Below are 18,463 nucleotides of genomic sequence, written 5' to 3'. Positions count from 1 at the left end.
AATATACCATTAAAGTTATATTATTCACACCAAGACAGAATATTCAATATTCTGTAACATGTATGGTAAATACAACTCAGAACTCGTGGTCATGATGGACAATGGTGGACTGAAGAACGGCCGTTCAGGGGTGACCACTGTGCTTTCCTAGAGTAAAAACACAGGGGGGTGCCACATGCTCATCCTCCCCTCTCCATAAAACAGAACAGCACCCATTAGTCTGTACAGGGTTTAGGAGGCAGCCTAAACAATGTATTAAATCAATATCTAGTCAATGAGGAAATTTACAATGTGATTGTACAATCTACTTTAATGTGTACAACCAGCACTTGATCCATTTTAGATACAGGATAAATACATAAAAATGCAACCATAGAATATTGCATAGAGTATTGTATGTATCTAAGCACAAGGTCTCAATGAATAATGACAGGGTAGTAGATTTTGTTTTTTTAGAAGCTGTACCCATAAAAGACTTTTTCCTATTTTAAGTATATACTTAAGATTTCCACTGGCACTTCACCCAAAACATTCTCTAGACATTTTCAATAGCATGCAGTAGGTTGGGCTGCTTGCCAGATCTTAATTGCTGTTCTTAACTCTGCAAATGGTTTCTACACTACACGTGGTCTGTCCCTGACACCCACAACTCATGAGCTCACTTTTCTTCATGGATTTTTGTTGTGAAGACACCAAGGGGGCAGTGACAACATAATGCTGCTGATATTCACTCTCTAGTGGATTATAGGAATATCTGGAGGTTTTACATTTAGGAGAAATTTAGCTGAATTCTGACTGGTATGGTAAGGTCAGGTATGGGTTAAGGTTCCCTTTGATAGGGTCATGGTTGCACTTGGGGTCATGCCATACAGCAACCCTGTCACTTGGGGCAACTTGGCAACAATTTCATAGCTAAAAAGAGTACTAACCTGATCCTTCACTGGGCAATACATTGCCGGATCTTGCTCGCCAGCAAGGGAGCAGCGTTGGAGTGACCCCTTGCTGCTTTGGCCACCATGGGTTTGATACCGTGGCAGCAGGTTATTGATTGCCAGCAAGTTGCCCTCAGCTACAGAATCCCTTGTATGATATCATCTTCCCACCAAAATATAGTTTGGTACCTGTTCTACTTTTGTATTTATAAAGTGCCAACATATTACGCAGCAATTTTCAGAGAGCATAGCAAGTCCCTAATACAGAGCGGCTCAAGGTCTAACAAACCTACCTCAATCTAGGGTCATTTTTTGTCGAAGGAGCAAATTAATTTACATGGAGAAAAAACATACGCAAACATGGGAAGAACATAGAAACTCCAAGCAGATAGGGTCCTGGCTAAAATTCAAACCTTGGACCCCAGCGTTGCAGGGCAAGAGCTAAGTTCCCCGCACTTGCATGGTCCAAATGTCCATGTAGAATAATTAGGCAAAAGAAATTAGGAAAAGCCGCCAACAAACACCTATCTACACTCTTCCATCTTTGATGGAAAAATAATTCAAGCAGTTATGTGTTCCTGTATATCATTACACATGTAACCTTCACAAAAACTGTACAAAGGTAAGCAGCAGTGGCTAGTAAGTGCTTGGCAACACACAGCTGAATAATTTCTACTTCTGAATTGCTGTATTGCTCATTCACACCGACTTACCCCCACAGTTCCTCCGTCTGTCTTTTCCATGCTGGCAGAACGTATCTCCTGACCATAGTACTCTCCACCATGGTCCTCAGTGGGGTTCCAATGACAGGCCACCACTGCTGTGTATTCTCCTTAATGGTTCGCTGCTTGCTGTGTGTTCAACAAGTGACAGAGATCTAGCTTGTAATTCAGAGAGCCTGAGGAATGGATTGCACTGTGGGTGTGATGAGAGTGAATCACTCGTTGCTTATGTCAGCAGTCTGGATTGTTCCGCCCCAGCCTGATCCCTCCTGGCTAGCCCTGTGTGCATACCCCCCTTTTCCTGAACACAAACTGAGGATGGGAGTCACTAGGCAGTCAAAACTTCTGCATTCCTCAGCTAGCTTTTGTGCCAGACCAGAACCAGCTATTCCATTGCACCCCTCCCTCAGTATTCAGCTCCATAGGGTTTAGTTACAAGAAATCATTTTTTGCTACTATGTTGCACTTATCCATCCCATAGGCTTTAACTTTTTGGTGTTGCTCCATTGGAGTTACTGGATAAAATCCCAAGAGGTAAATGAGCTGGTGCTTTGCCAATGCACATAAATGGGGGCACCACCAGCTACACATTCTCACCTTTCCTTTGCACCTCTGGCATCTGGTATTTAAAAACCAGCTATGGAGGACTTGCTCCCTTCCCAAGTGACACCAGTGGTAGCTAACTATTTTTCTTTATTTGTGTACTCAGTGGCTCAGAGGTAAGCGCTCTGGCCTTTGCTGCGCTGGGTGCCAGTTTCACATCTTGGCCAGAGCACTATCTGCATGGAGTTTGTATGTTCTCCCTGTGTTTGCATATGTTTCCTGTGGTATTCTGGTTTCCTCTCACATTACAAAAACATGTAGTTAGTTTAATTTGCTTCCCCTCAAAATTGACCTTAGACTGAATTATTGACATATGGCTATGGTTGGGACATTAGATTGTGAGCCCCTTTGAGGGACAGCTAGTGACATGACTATGGATTTTGTACAGAGCTGTGTAATTTGATGGCGCTACATAATAATATTAATAATATTACTCACATGGGGATGGGAGAAGGTCCAATGCCCAACATAAAGCTTGTGCAACACTAAAGCTATGTACAGGCGTCAGATGATTCTTAGAGATGAGCACCACCATTCTGAAATTTACAGAAGTTTCAATTCTCCAAAAGGAATTGATGAGTGACTGATCTAGATAGACCACTTTGTACACCTATAGAGAAGAGCTGAATGGGGTGCCCATTGCTCGTCCTCCCTTCCCTAATACACAGAGCGGCTTATTCCTCCTCCCTGCATTTTCCATAGCACAGAATGGTGCTGTGTGTACAGCGCTGCACATATGCTGAATTTCACCATTAACAATCACAATCATCTTAGATTGTAAGCTCTTCGGGGCGGGGTCCTCTCCTCCTGTGTCACTGTCTGTATTTGTCTGTCATTTTCAACCCCTATTTCATGTACAGCTGCGTAATATGTTGGCGCTGAAAAAATTGTGCTATATAAATTATTTATTATTTATAACAATAATAATTTTCCTGGGGTGACCACCATCCAGCACATACACATAGTCTAACTCTCTCTGAGCAGCAGGGAGTGCAGGGATGTATGTGAAGCTAATGGGCTGCCATTGAAATAGATCTACAGCTCAAACCTTTTTTATTTTGAATGGGGTAAAAAATGGTTAACGTCCCATCAGTATTTTTTCATTATATTCCACTGGAGTAGCAAGTGAATAGAGAATTCTACAAAGGGAGGAAATCCCCTCTTACAGAGTTGTCATCAGTACAAGTGTCTCCATTGGAAGATTTCCTCTCTTTCTGTTCTGGTGACAACCAAAATTGCCTAAACTCTTAATCCCGTTGACAATGGCCATGAGGACAAATTAGGAGACTGAATCCCGTAAAAGGAAATCTTCCCAATGACCACCACACTATACTGTAAGCTATTAATATAGAAAATATAGGAGGGGTTCCCTGAAGGTCTAAAAGTTATTTAAGGGTTCCCCTATGTTAAAAAGTTTGATTTTTAGTTTTCACGGAATGCAAACATTGGGGACCCATTTTTAGGAGAGAGGGAAGATCTCTGTGTTCCCTGGTGTGCACCAATATGCTATGCACTCCGCAGACCGTTCCATTCATCCCGTTCTTCATGCTCAATGAAGCAAAGAGAGATCTGTAATTTGATAGGAGCTGCTGATGTGACTGTGATAGGTCACATGACGGGGCTTTTTAATTATTTTACATAACTTTTTTAGTTTGTTTTTTCTTTTTGCTGCCTTTAAAGCATGCGGCTGTGCATATTTTACCTTTTTCTTTCTTTCCTTGCAACAGTGCAGCCATAGTATTATTATTATTTTTATACACTGTATTTATATAGCGGCAAGATATTTTGCAGCGCTGTACATTAAAGTATTAGGGGGTTGCAAATGACAGACAGATACAGACAGTGACACAGGAGGAGTGGACCCTGCCCTGAAGAACTTACATTCTACTGCTTAATATTGAGCTCCTTTGTGTTTCTTGCATCTCTGTACAATTTTCCAATTACTTAGACTTATTACAGTTATGCCCGACATACATGATACAAACACACTGATGGAAAACAATCTATTTCAGTCATAGGTAATAAACAAAAGTCCGTCCCATCAAATACATTGGTAAGTTCATCATGATCATTTAAAGCCAGAGCAATCGGTCAGTGATTTCTATTCTCTCAATAAGCGCACATTTGTACATTGCTGGTTTCCTCTTTTTTCCCTTTTCATCATTCTTTTTCTGCTTGTTGGTAAGGTTTTAGGGTTAGGGAGTCTGTATTTCATTCTTTCTTTTTCCAATGTTAGATTTTCTTTTTAAATAAAATGAGTCTTTGACAATATTCAATTTTATGAATTAAAGAACAGATTGTGGTTTACACAATGGATGTGCGTTGGAAAAACACTGTACAAATATTAGGTTATAAAAATAAAGTAAGTTTAAGGCAATATTCCTCCCCTGCAGAACTTTTTTCTGCCACAAGATGTCCTCAGTCTGATGGCCAACATCATTCAACCCACTTTCTCTGAGCCCAGGTTGATCTGAACCTGCCCAAGCCTGTGAATGGATGGTGGAGCACCAGCTGCACAGTGATGAGCTCGTCTCTCTGTCCGCTTTTTTATACACCTATCAACATGCATCTTATAGGCAAATAAACGTTTGCTTCTGTTGCATGCTGGAGAACTGCCAACAGGGACTGCACATGTAAAAATACATATACAAATGTACTAATCTGTGTCTTTTATATCTGTCTGGATTTCTTCTTTTAAAATAAAAAGGGCTCTTTTAGGCCATATTCTAAACTGCAGCATTTTACTGCACACTCAATTGTACTCCCAACTGCTCCAATTCAACAGCATGGAAGCAGATGGGAACATCTTTGTGCATGTGTTTGAATGCAGTTGCATTGTGGTGGTTTGTGGTTCATGGATGTGGCATGTAGCTTCTGGCTGCCCTTCAGTGACCCACCACTTTCATTGACCTAAAGTTGTGGCTGACTGCAGTTGCTTTGCGGTGTTGGTAATGGTTGCAGTTCTTGCCGAAGGACTGGAGAATTCCCATAATCCCTTGCAGTGCTGTGGACCGTACTACAACTGGACGTCAAACCCTTTATCAAACGCTGTGGTTGACTCTGAAACTGCTGCGGGTGCATATGGGGGCACTCTATATGGAGCAACTATCCATGTGGTTTTAAATCACAAGCCAGAAAGTCGCCTTAGTAAATCTAACTCTTCAAAATATTTTGCAAGCAAAAATGTCCCAATAACAAGAAGTGAAATTTAAATACAGAAAATGAAATATCATGGTGCTGACAGTCAGGCATTAAAAGTACAGGCATTAAGTACAGTACTAGAAACAAATGAATTTGAGGACATTTAAAATATAATAATAAAATAAATTCTACATTTTTTTTCATTCATGTCTAAATCAAGTTGCTATGGAAAAAAAATCTATTTTGGATACAATGATATCACTTTAAATAAAATCCATTTGCCTAGTTACAGTTTTTACAGTGACGTTGCATAAAGGGGCCAGTGACCAGGGCCATCATCCGAGGGGGTAATTCTGTACCGGACCCCCCCATAAAAGCTTGACTTTGGCAATACTGGAACTTTTAGACATGGGTAAGTTTACTGAGAGAACATAGGGATAGTGGTAAAATAGGGACTGACAGAGCATGGTGGTAGTAGTAACATAGGGAATGACAGAACGAAGGGGTAGTTGCAATATAGGGAGCAATGGCACATAGGGGTAGTGGTAACATAGGGGCCGACGGAACGTAATGGTAGTGGTAATATAGGGACCGATGGCACATAGGGGTAGTGGTAACATAGGGGCCGACGGAAAGTAGGGGTAGTGGTAACACAGGGGCTGACGGAACATAGAGGTAGTGGTAACATAGGGTCCGACTGGAACTTTTAGACATGGGTAAGTTTACTGAGAGAACATAGGGGTAGTGGTAAAATAGGGACTGACCGAGCATGGTGGTAGTAGTAACATAGGGAATGACAGAACGAAGGGGTAGTTGTTATATAGGGACCAATGGCACATAGGGGACGACGGAACGTAATGGTAGTTGTAATATAGGGACCAATGGCACATGGGGGTAGTGGTAACATAGGGGCAGATGGAACGTAGGGGTAGTGGTAACATAGTGGTAGTGGTAATATAGGGTCTGACATAGGAAAGACGGCACATGGTAGGGGTACAAGAAATGGAAAGTCCCAGATCTTTAGTGTAGGCAGCAGGAGAGATTAATATTCTATTTTGCAGGTGAATATTCATGTTACATTTTCATGTTGGTGACACTGTTGCTTTATCCAATGTTGGTCACATTTTCAGATATAGGCGCTATGATTATTTCAGGGGTATTTACTAATCCCAGTTTGCATCTTCTGGGCCGATAACATATTTAACAAGGTAAGAATTTCTAGTTGGGTGTGAAGAAAACGCCCTGATAAATGAAGCTGCATACTTTACCTGCTATTTGGAGGATTTCCAAATCTTGATTGTGATCGTAGGCAGCACTGAGGCATTTTTACTGATCTGCAAATGGAACATGTACACGTGTTATGTCTACTGCTTCCTACTGGAGCTTTTTATTCATCAAGAATTCCAATTCTACAACATGAAAAAATGACGGGGCCTGTGGGGGTCGGTGCCCAGGGGGGCCAAGGATAACCACAACTTTTTATTACCAGCTATTTGGGCACTTTAGAGTCTGTATAGAATAAGATCACATTGTTCTGAGCCATGATGCCCAACCTGTGGCATCTGTTGTGCTGCACTCAGGGCCCCCGCAAAAGCTAGTCCTACCCACTCAGGCCATTGGGAGTAATCTGTCATATGTAATTTTCAAAGGCGCTGTATGGAGCATGAAAGTGGAAGCATTATTTATCATATCTTGTATTTATATAGCATCCACATATTATGCAGCGCTTTACAAATTCATAGTCATTTCAATAATTGTCTGCCCAAGGAGCTCACAATCTAATGTCCCTACCCTAGTCATTAACACAGCTAAGACCAATTTTTGGGCTGAAGCTTCCCAAATCTATCATATGTTTTTGGGATGTAGCAAACCGGGGTACCCAGAAGTTCACAAAAACATGAGAAGAATGTACAATCTCCATGTAGATAGTGCCTGTCCAGGGTCTGTGATATTTAGCACTCTTCTGTAACTTGCTCATAGCCTCTGACCTTCATGTGTAGCACATTCCCATACTTTGATGGAGATCATCTCTTGCAGCATGCTCACAGTCTGTAACCACCTCATATTGAAAGTCTGCAGTCTCTAACAAATTTCTGTAATGTTACATTCATTTATTATTTTGTGTGGGCCCTTAGTAATGTTTAGGGCCCCCTATATCAAAGTCAATTAACCACCTTGGGTATACAGTAAAAAAAATATTTCTACCATGAATTAAAAATATGCTCCTAGCTCAGGCAGATTATCACATGGAGTCACATTGCTAACAATCATTTGAGCCAAGTAAACAAAAAGTAATCATAGGCATCACTACATAACACTAAGAGATTTCTATTTTACTTCTTTATATACAAATAATACAAACCAAATACTTAGATAAAAACTTTTCCTTGCCCCCAGAATAAAAAGTGAGGGGAAAATTTGGGACACATACACTAAAACAATATAAATCTTTTGTACTCATGATAAATATTTGGCGTTAATGATTGTCCTGGCAAACAAAAATCTACGGTTAGCACAATGTCCCCATGGCACGCATTGGGAAAGATCATTAAACTGCAGACCTCTAACAACCACTTATATACTATACTCAGGCAGAGATGCCTCCATTTCCCTCTCCATACTGTCACATCAAATGCGCACTAAGGATTGGTTCCAACGAGTATTGAACATTTATAAAGCATTCCCCTGATTTTGGGTAGATTTCACCCCACTTCTTCTGCCTGCAGGACCAGAAGTGAAGAAATATCTTTGTAACAATACACAAGCAGCCATACGCTTTACCTACTTTGTCCAAAAAGTAAAATAAAGTTTTGGCTTCACTACACTAATTTCTATAACCTTTTATTCACCTTCCAAATGCTTGATGCCCAATCTGCAACCCAGAGACCACATGCAGCCCCTATGTTTTTACAGTGCAGACACTGATCTGTTTTGGTGCTTGCTTGGGCCAGTGAAGGAAATGTATGCTTCTACCTAAATGATTTCTGTTATTTCTATCTTATTTATTTGTGCTCTACTCATTTCTATTTTGTTTTTTCTTCTTTTCTATTTCAATATTTTTATTAGCCTACAAAAGTACAAAAACAAATTTCACACATCCCATCCCAGGAAAGATGTGTACATACAATATAGCAATAAAAAATATTGAACCGCCTTTTCTCTTTAACTAACTCTTTCTCTTTAACTCATTTCCAATAGAACAAAAAAAAAAAACCCTACGCCCTCTCACTTCAGTTACTATTATCTACTGCATGTTATAATTCTGCCATGGAGTCCGATCAAAGACACCAAGTCTGTTATTTAGGATACAGGTTAGTCTATCATTTATCATAATCCAATCCAGTTTGCCTTTCATCAAAGCCAGAGAAATATTAGTAGATGTCCAAGCTTTTACAATGGTTATCCATGTCAGTAGTATTATGTATCCCATCAATTTTTTTTAGTAGAACTGAGTAACAAATCTTTCATCCTGCACTTTCAGGTCTAGGGGTTAACTTATTTTTGGTTATCACCCAAATCCTTTGATATACTGTAACCCCAGCCAAAATTCTTGCACAACTGAGCATACCCACCATCAAGAACCATAGTTCCCATTTTATTTCTTTTATAACGAAACCAGCTGCCACAATGATAAAATCTGGCAATTTTTAGGAGGGCTACCTAAATGTGGAAGCTTTGTCTTGTGATGGGGTTGTATTATGTAGAAGCCGTGGTCTCTACCAGTCCTCTGTAGCGTGTCCTCAGTCTGTCCATCTACTGATGAATGTCCTCAGTCTCCAACAAATCCTATAGACATGTCCACAGTCTCTGACCAGTCTGGCTATGGCAATGCTATCGCAATGGCTATAGTTCCTGACCATTTTCTGTAGCAATGTATTCACTGAATATTATGTGTGGCCCTTTGGTAATGTCAGGAGCCCATATTTGACGCTGTCTATACTGAGACGACCACCACGGTTCCAAATGATTGCATTTGTTATATCTGATGAGGAAGGAAAAAAGGTAAAGAACACAAAGTGGGTTTAAGCAATCATTTTTGTTATTTTAATTATTTGTGCTGTATGTAATAAGGCCATGGCAGGGCATATCTGCCACCTACGTACTTTGCACTACAATTTGTGCCATCAAACACATTGCCACCCATGTTTTCCTCCTGCCATTGTAGCCGAGTCAATGTATAGCCCTTCTATCCAGGACAATGCTACCCCTCCTGTCCCCAGACATCCATTATATAGAGGTTTAGGATAAACACTACCTTTTTGTGTAGCAGAATAGACTTCCATTGTACTTTACAAGGGAAATGGGAATTCTGACAGAGCTGTTAAAACAGTAGCTGCCTGTTCGTATTATGTAAGACTGGTACGGCTGCCATAGTTACAGCTTGTGCCCTGTTTCTATTTCAAGAGAAATTATAGCCTTTCAAAATCAAGCATTCAAGTCTAATCAAATTCTGTAGATGAATGTTAATATGATAGATGACACTGATAAACCTCTTTAGATTCCATGATCTCTGACACTGTGAAATATGTTAAGGGGAATGCCACATCTATAGACCGGATAATGGAAACTTGACGACTGCTTTACATTAACTTCCTATATTTACTTTGGTGATATAATTTAATTTTAAATGATGTCTGATCTCTATCATCAGAGTCCTGTATATGCAATCCTATTTATTATTATTTGGCTTCCTTTGTGGTTCCTAATTTGTGTAGTAATGTTATTTTCATTTCAATGTCCCTTTATAGCCAACTGGGAAATGGAAGTGCCCAGTACTCATTGCATTTTTCCACTTGGCATCCTTCCAGTGCAGGAGTATTGGGTTGGATTGGTCCAAATGGCTCAATCCATAGAAACTCCTAAAATAATGGGCCTGATTTATTAAGATACACTTTTTCATCAGTGAAGCTGGGTGATCCTGCAAACCTGGATTGGATTTCCTAAAAATAATTTGCTATTTGTTAGCAAATGTGTTCAATCCTGAACTAGATCTATTGCAGATTTGCTGGATCACCCAGCTTTACTGATGAAAGTGTATCCTCTGCAGGCTTGGAAAGCTTTAATAAATCTGGCCCATTGTGTATTTATCATTCTTCTATTCCATCAGGTAAAACTGATCTACATGGACAGTGTCTGCAGGCTCCTCCACTATACTATTTTGACAATTGCAATAATTTATTATTATATATTTAGTGCTGAACTTTTATACAGAGTTTTATAGTCCATTGTTATGCCACTACTGAATCCTTAGAGAAGCACAGAGTCTGATGTCCCTAAAACTGTTAAAGTCCATGTTTAGGTGTAGTATGTTTTTGAATGTGGGAGGAAAACGTACGCAAACTTGGGGAGAAAATACTTCATATAGACTGTATTTCTCTCTGAGAGGGATCCTTGGTACCTTGTTGCTGCAAGATGAGAATGCTATCCATTTAGCCATCATTCCACTCGCTGCTCTTTTACACCAATCCATCCCACCACATGCTATATACGCCCCTAAATAAAAACACAACCACCTTTTTTGGGATAAATTGGCCATAGCTGCCCTTTTTATTAAGTCAAGTATGCAAATCTATGTTTATCCTGTTTAGGTCCATGAGAGTAACCCCATCTAATAACTCTTAACCCTTATCTTTCCGCTTACCAACCAAGCCCCCAGCCGTTACCACACAGGCTCAGAGGCTCTTACCGGATAAATCAATCTCTCTCTTAGCCCCCACAACAACCCAGTGTCATGCAGGGCTCCAATTAACAGGAACTCCATACTGTGATGGGTCCCACACCCTTTTTGTTTTGTCAACAAATCTTTAAACTCTCCTGGACCTATCAAAAAAACGCCACCAGCTGCAAACATATTACCTTATGTTTATGAGCACTGCTACACCCGAAATGCCCTCTGCAAACCCACCTGCAAACTCAACAACCACAAGTTCGAACCAATTGCATTTAAATGCACACCATCACTACTCAGGAAAAAGCCAGGCTCTCTTTCCAACTCCCAATACCTAACCACCATACCTCCAATCCTAACTACAAAGAGCCCCACCTCCTGTTTACCTTAATCCGCGCTTTTTTTAACCGCTCCACTGACCATGCCTGCCGCCGGGCCCACTGCGCCACAATGTCAGACTACAGTAACACCGTTCCAGGAAAGGCACTCCGAAGCTGCAGGAAGTCAAACTTAATGTCCCTAATCAGTTCCCGCATGGATCTCACCCCCATGTCATTCCCCCAGCATGTATTAACAAAACAGCAGGCGGCCTATCCAAGCGCTCAAACCTGTTGATCTCAGGAACCACCCGGCTCCACTGCATCCCAGGAATATCTATCCATCGAACAGAAGCCAGCTCTGACTGAAACCCAACTGACGACTATTCTGCCACACATCTGCTAGCCGTACTCCCCAATAGACAAAAGAGTGTCCCAAAATCTACATGATGCACTCCTCTGAACCTGCACTGTAAATCAAAGCACATCCAGACACAATAAAATTGACCATTGAGCTCCCCAAAAAAACAGGACCCCAAAACTAAAACATAATTTACAACAAGGTAGGACGTACATAGAGCCTGAAACGATTCGACTTCCAACGGCCAATCCGTTTAATCGCTTCAGGCCCCAGCCCCACCTGGCCGCCTCCGTGGCGGCCCCAATACGAAAGGAGTGAGAGAAATACTCACCAGCATTCCTGCCTGTGCCCACTACACATCGATTGAAGATTGCCCTGAACTGGAAATGAGTCACAAATGACCTATCCTCATGGATAAAGAAAGGCCTGTCACCTGAAATCCGTAAATACTCACCCACCACGTGAACAGGACACACTGCCATTACCCACCAAGCCGCCCAGCTCCAAGCGTGCACCCCTGCCTAATTGATCCATTATGGATCTACGCACCCACACCAACACACGACCAGCCTCCACCTACACATCAGCCAAACTCAAGCCACCCACCCTGGACCTGTTAGGACTCACCACTTCCCCCAACCGCAAGGTGGCAAAAAAGGTGAGAACAAACACCGCCCTGAATAAAACAACCTCAAAAGAATTAGCGCAAACCCCAGTCAACTGACAAACCAACTCACCTAACATCTCGAAAGACACCGGCCTGCGGGTGTCTGTCCTCACACTGTCCCTCCTATAGCCCTTCAATGCCTGTCTAACCACAAAATTTTTTGTACCGTCTGCCCACCCTATCCATCTAAACAAAAAGGCCAAGGCTGACAATTTTCTACTCATAGCACTACCTGAAACTCCATTCTGAAAATTACTGACCAAAAACAACAACACCTCACCTCCTGGCGGCTCAACTCCAGCCCCTTCATTCTCCAAGAAATAGAACCATTCCCGCTACACACCAACGCAAGCCTTCCACGTACCCGTACATACCGACATCTGGATCAAGTCTGCGATGACCCCCAGACAACGCTCCAAACCTCCACCGGACAAGGGGTCTCTTGCTCCTCTGCCTCTGGTGGCAATTCACGAAAGCGAGACCACTGGAATCGAGAAAGAGAATCCGCAATTAAATTCTCGCAACCCAGCATATGTACAGCCCACACATGCACATTAAACTGCAAACACAACAACACCAAGTGCCTAAGTTAACAAATTACTGGAGGAGAGGACGCAGAATTCTTAATAATCACCTCTACTACACCCATGTTGTCACAGTGAAATATTACTTTGCGATCCTGGCAGTAAGCACCCCACAATTACAACGCGACCACAATAGGGAACAATTCCAAAAGAACCAAACTCTTACACAACCCTTGCTCCCGCCATTCCTCAGGCCACGGATCCGCACTCCATCTATCCTCAAAGTACGGCCCATACCCAGACCTGCCCGCCGAATCAGTGACCAAATCCAGCATCCCATAGTCAAAACCCACGCCAAGCGCACAAAATGTCCCATCCCGGTGCCTTCACCCCAGCAGTAGCTGCTGCAAGTCTCCGGCTGAAAATCCTGCCCATTGGCAAATTGCGACACGTATAATTCAACTTCCCAAGTAACTACTGCAAATCAGGCAAATGTATCTTGCGCAGGACGTGAGCCCTCTCCACTGCAACTTTTAGCTCTTCAAGTTTGTCCCCCGGAAGTCTACACTCCATCCTCACTGAATCTAACACAATACCTAAAAAAAAGATTTCGGTGGCAGGCAAAACAGTTTTGTCCCCCGCCACAGGCAACCCGAAATACTATACTCCTCCCCCTGTCATGAGGCCCTACACCTATTTCCAGTACTTCAGGCCTACATTCTAGCATTTTCTTGTACATAGAGTTTTCTTGTGATGCAATCTGCAGAGCTGGGCTGTCGGATTGAATCTCAGCCCAGAATACACCTGTTGGGACTGCTTAGGCATCCAGCAAGTGTTCAGACAAGGCTAAAATACATAAATATAATGCAGCTTTTGTATACATTGCCTAACAATCCATGGTGCTTAAGCCAAGTTTAACAGGAAACATTTTCAAAAGATCTGATGGCTCTGATATGTGAATTCCTCCCATGTGTGTAAGGGATTGTATCAATGGACTTTTATTTGCATCAGATGGGTTTTTCAAATGTTATACTATAAGAATGGAAACCTTGCTTGAAGCTCATGCATCAGACTGAGATCATCTGCAGATCGAATGCACCTATACATAGATATTGAATGATTTTGAAGCATTTCAAAGGGATCCGGTTCATCAACACCGGTTCTAATGTATATTAGATGTGTATATTCCTGCAGCATTCCTAACACATAGTGATATTTATTCTTTGGTCAATTTATACATCATCATCTTTCCGCTGAGGTCACAATCAAGTTTCCTGTTCGGTTATTTATATTTCGTGGTTTGGTGTCATTGGAGGTATCTGTTGGGGAACAGAGGAAATTTCCCCATAGTGTCATCCTTTACCACAAAGACATGTGGTCAAGGGAATATGCCGTAGTTCTCTGTCAGTTTAACACTTATTGTTTTCTTTTATTTAAGCAAGAAAGTTGTGCTGATATACTTCATAAAGGCCAATTAAGGCCAATTCCGGCTTTTCACATGTGAATTATGCACTTGGCTGATGCAAAAGATTAAAAAGGGTTAATCATTCACCTTTTATGTATTGTTTTATAGGCTTGCCTTTGACTTGTTCATCTCCTATATAGGTGAGCTGTTGTGGGATACACCCTTTACATCTTAAATACATTTCATTGATTCAACACATATATTCTTGCGGAACATTTAATTACTAAAGAGTACCTGTGTGGGTCATGCAAAAAGAACACTAAGCTGCTGACTTCCAAAACTGGGCCTGATTTATTAAAGCTCTCCAAGGCTGGAGAAGATAAACTTTCATCAGGGAAGCTGGTTGATCCAGCAAACCGGGAATGGGTTTCCAGGTTTGCTGGATCAGATTCCAGGTTTGCTGGATCACCCAGCTTCACTGAAGAAAGGGCGTCCTCTCCAACCTTAGAGAGCTTTATTAAATCAGGTCTACTGATTGGGATTTCAGTGCAGCAGTAGCAGTGTTGTCAGCAAGTTATCATCTGACTGCATTTCTGGCAGGGTCATTAGGGTTTTTTCAGAATATTTTTAGAGATTTAATTTTGGAAAATGTGCATGTATTGAAATTTGGTTTTACACCATACATAAATAAATAGTTTAAATGGTCTTTCATCTTTTTTGTTTTTATTGTTTTAGTGTGTTTTGTGCCTTATATTGTGGTGAACATGCCCAAAACTGTGAAATGTTTGTATCAGGCAGCATTCTTAGGTATGGGTAAGTGCCAGCACATATGCAAGCAAAAGTCAGAGAGAACAAATAATTGGATAAAACCCTCTCCCGGTGTCCATTATTCTTCCAGCAGTGGGCTGGTCCTAACTATATTGCAACAAACCGGTTCTCTTGATGACCTGCCCTTGGAGGCCTGGTCCATGACACCCTGATTTAGTGGGCACGTATATTTTCATAATTCAACCTGGAGAAGGATTGGCATTGGATTATGGAGCAATGCGTCGGCAGGGTACAGTGACAAAAAGAAGATGAGTATTGTATTAAAAGAAAAAAATGGGCCTAGATAAACAACTGTTAAATTGCCATTGTTTTTACTTTTTGAATTGCTAGGCAAGAAATAATAAAACGTTTTTAATTTTCCACACTCCTCGCTATCGTAGGCTTTCAATGATAACAGCTTTTGTAAACCACACCATCTTGGTCTTTTTGTACCCATTCTCCTCTTTTCTTGTCTTGGTGTCATCTCACTAATGGTACCACAGACTTGACACGAGTTCTAACTCCGTTTTGCCCTGCCTGCAGCCCTTTGGTACGTGTTTTGTTGCCCTGGGACCCCAGCAGCCTGTAGTGGAAGTGGAAGAATTGATTTGTAAGGGGTGATAGTAGTAATCCCTATTGGCCAAATATATTAGTCCCTAGTCTCCAACTAAACTTGTAGCATGTCTGAGTCTCTGACCATCATTTAGTATGTTTGCAGTCTCTTGCAATGCTGCCTACTATTACATTTACATTATTTATGCAGTATATGAAGCCTATGGTGATGCAGTTGAGGTTCCCCCATACCTCAGAAGTTGACAATCCTATTCCAACTTTATAATATATATATAGAATACCCTGTGACTGTTACTAAATATAATATAATATGAATTAAATACTTCCTGCATTGAGTTCCTGATATTCATATGAATTAGTATAGAAAGCCAACTGCAGACATCATAATCTCTATCCGGCTGTAATCTGATTAGCGTTAATGTTTGCAGTCTGGTGTGCTGTACAAATGATATATTTGCTTTGGAGGTGTATGTCTGATAACGAGGGCTGGGCATAGTACAGATCCATAGACATTACCACATTAAAAGCTTTCATCTTGGCTTTTGTAAAACTTTTGTAATTGCTGTCAGTTAAAATGAAAAGTCATGCTGGAATTCCAAACTGAAATATGGGGATTTGCTTAGGCAACACAGATAAAATGGAACTGAAATAAAAGAGTGAAGGTTTCCTGTGTTCTAGGGAATATTTATAAATGGTAATTGTGCCAAAGCATTACAAAGCCTAATATTTGTCCTGAATTCCTACTGAGCTCCTTTAGGTATGTAAAGGTGCCTAGGCAATTCTGTGTCTGCATATCTGCAATGTGGAATCACAGGCACTTCTGTCCCTGAATGCTGTAATGTTCTTACATTAGAGTCAGATTTGGGAATGCTTTTTGCTCGCTGTTCTCCTTGCTGGAGGTTCTGACCTGAGAAAAGAAAGCCCTGCTGTTCAATCAAGACCGCCATCTCCATAATGAGACCTACCGTAGTATTGAAGATACAGCAAGCCAGTAATAAGTAAAAAATAAAACCTGTCAAAAGATCACTTTACCTTCCATCTGCCTTTTTTGAGGCATAGCTTCCAGGCATGGGCAAGAAACTGAGGCCGACCACACACTTTAAGCATCATGGTTTAAATCCCAACCATAGCCAGAACTATTTTGTCATTTTTGGATAATAAAGGTGACTTTGTTGGTCATGGCATCTGTAAGGCGAGCTGGAAGCTAAACCATCTGGATGAAGCTGAACAGCAAAGGAAAATACATTGGCAATGGCCGGGGCTTTTGGCCAATTTTGGTGCCTCATTTCTAAATCCTCCTTTTTTGCTGAGCAAGCAACATACCCAAGTGGCAAAATATTGCACAAGCTTGACTAGTAACTAACACTTATTACTGACACTACTTACCAATGACTAAATTATTATTATTATACAGTATTTATATAGCACCAACAAATTACGCAGCACTGTACAAAGTCCATAGTCATGTCACTAGCCGTCCCTCAAAGGGGATCAAAATGTCCCTACCATAGTCATATGTTATTAATACAGTCTAAGGTCAATTTTTTGGGGGAAGCTAATGTGGGAGGAAACCTGAGTACCCAGAAGAAACCAACGCAAACACAGGGAGCACCTGCAAACCCCATGCAGATAGTGTCCTGGCTGAGATTCAAACCTGGGANGCAGCCCTGCAAAGGCCAGAGTGCTAACCACTGAGCCACCGTGCTGCCCATTAAATGGTTTGAATATCATATGAGCAATGTTCAAGGTGAAGCAGGCTGTCTATAGAGAAGCAATTTAATAATGATCTGATCAAATATCAAATAACATATTACATATATTGGTGAGTGAGTGTTGTTTCCCCGTTGTGGTTCATGATATGTGGATGAACAACGGGCAAATATTTTGCAAACCGTTTGGTTTTATGCTGGATGGTGCCCAGCCAAATTCACGATGGAGAGATTGAGATGATTACTTGCCATTTCAGTTGCACATTTATGCAGGGCTTTCTTCACCAAAAATCCCTTTTTGGTGTCTGATTTTCTCCTGTTCATTGAGCTGGTGTCACTGCAGGCATGTAAGTACCATTATAAGTGGGCTGCAGAGATTTCTACAACAGTGCACATGTAATAGTAAGTGAAAAAACGCTCCAAATCTCTCCTCCCTGGTTCCGCCTGGGCACCATTCTGCTTTGGAATACTTAGACACATAAGTGGCCCTGTCAATCGCTACTAGAACCGCGCAAGGAATGTTTTTTATCATTTGGAGTTGCTTTGCACCATCTGGCACATGTATTATCACACTGTAATTGTTTGTTTCCTGATCAGTACATCTGTTACTCACATCATGCTCCTGTGTGATTAACAGGTAATTATATCAGTAACTCTTAATTAATACCAACATTTCTAAGTCAGGCATTTTAAACCGTGAAGTCAGCAGTTGTGTCTTGCACTTGAGCTGAATCACACAGCAACACGTGTAGAATCCTTCATCCATTCAATGTAATTATTACATGCTGCTTCCTTTACAGTCACTAGCAGGAAAACAGAGTCATGTGTGAAAACGGGAACTGAAATTACAGTCTTGTGATTGACAGGGATGGGTCTGTTAGCTGTCCATAATATGTTTTTTAACATTGACTTTTCAAATACCTCAAAATTGCTTTTTAGTTCCCCACCAACCTTATGAAGGATAGCATAGATGATCTGTTTTGTTCATCTGTCTGTGACCTCATTGGGAAGGTTTTGTTCTGACTTCCTTTTCT

At 41.2% G+C, this 18,463-nt stretch overlaps 1 protein-coding gene and 1 long non-coding RNA gene across 3 annotated transcripts in view; one reads left to right on the top strand and one right to left on the bottom strand.

Annotated features, from left to right (window-relative positions):
• Positions 1-1,877, bottom strand: part of INF2 (inverted formin 2) — a 47,097-nt gene extending 45,220 nt beyond the window's left edge. The window contains exon 1 of one of the 2 annotated variants that reach the window (XM_072428577.1): positions 1,646-1,877. In XM_072428577.1, the coding sequence (XP_072284678.1) occupies positions 1,646-1,675 (30 nt within the window). In that variant the 5' untranslated portion in view covers positions 1,676-1,877. The remainder of the gene's footprint in view (positions 1-1,645) is intronic. The other variant, XM_072428576.1, reaches the window with a different exon arrangement.
• The window catches only part of LOC140342410 (uncharacterized), a 94,174-nt gene that overhangs the window by 69,610 nt on the left and 6,101 nt on the right, over positions 1-18,463 (top strand). The gene's annotated exons all lie outside the window — the stretch shown is intronic.

Source organism: Pyxicephalus adspersus, chromosome 12 (genome assembly GCF_032062135.1).
Source record: "Pyxicephalus adspersus chromosome 12, UCB_Pads_2.0, whole genome shotgun sequence".
In the NCBI taxonomy this organism is placed as follows: domain Eukaryota; kingdom Metazoa; phylum Chordata; class Amphibia; order Anura; family Pyxicephalidae; genus Pyxicephalus; species Pyxicephalus adspersus.
This window is presented reverse-complemented; position numbering and strand designations above follow the sequence as displayed.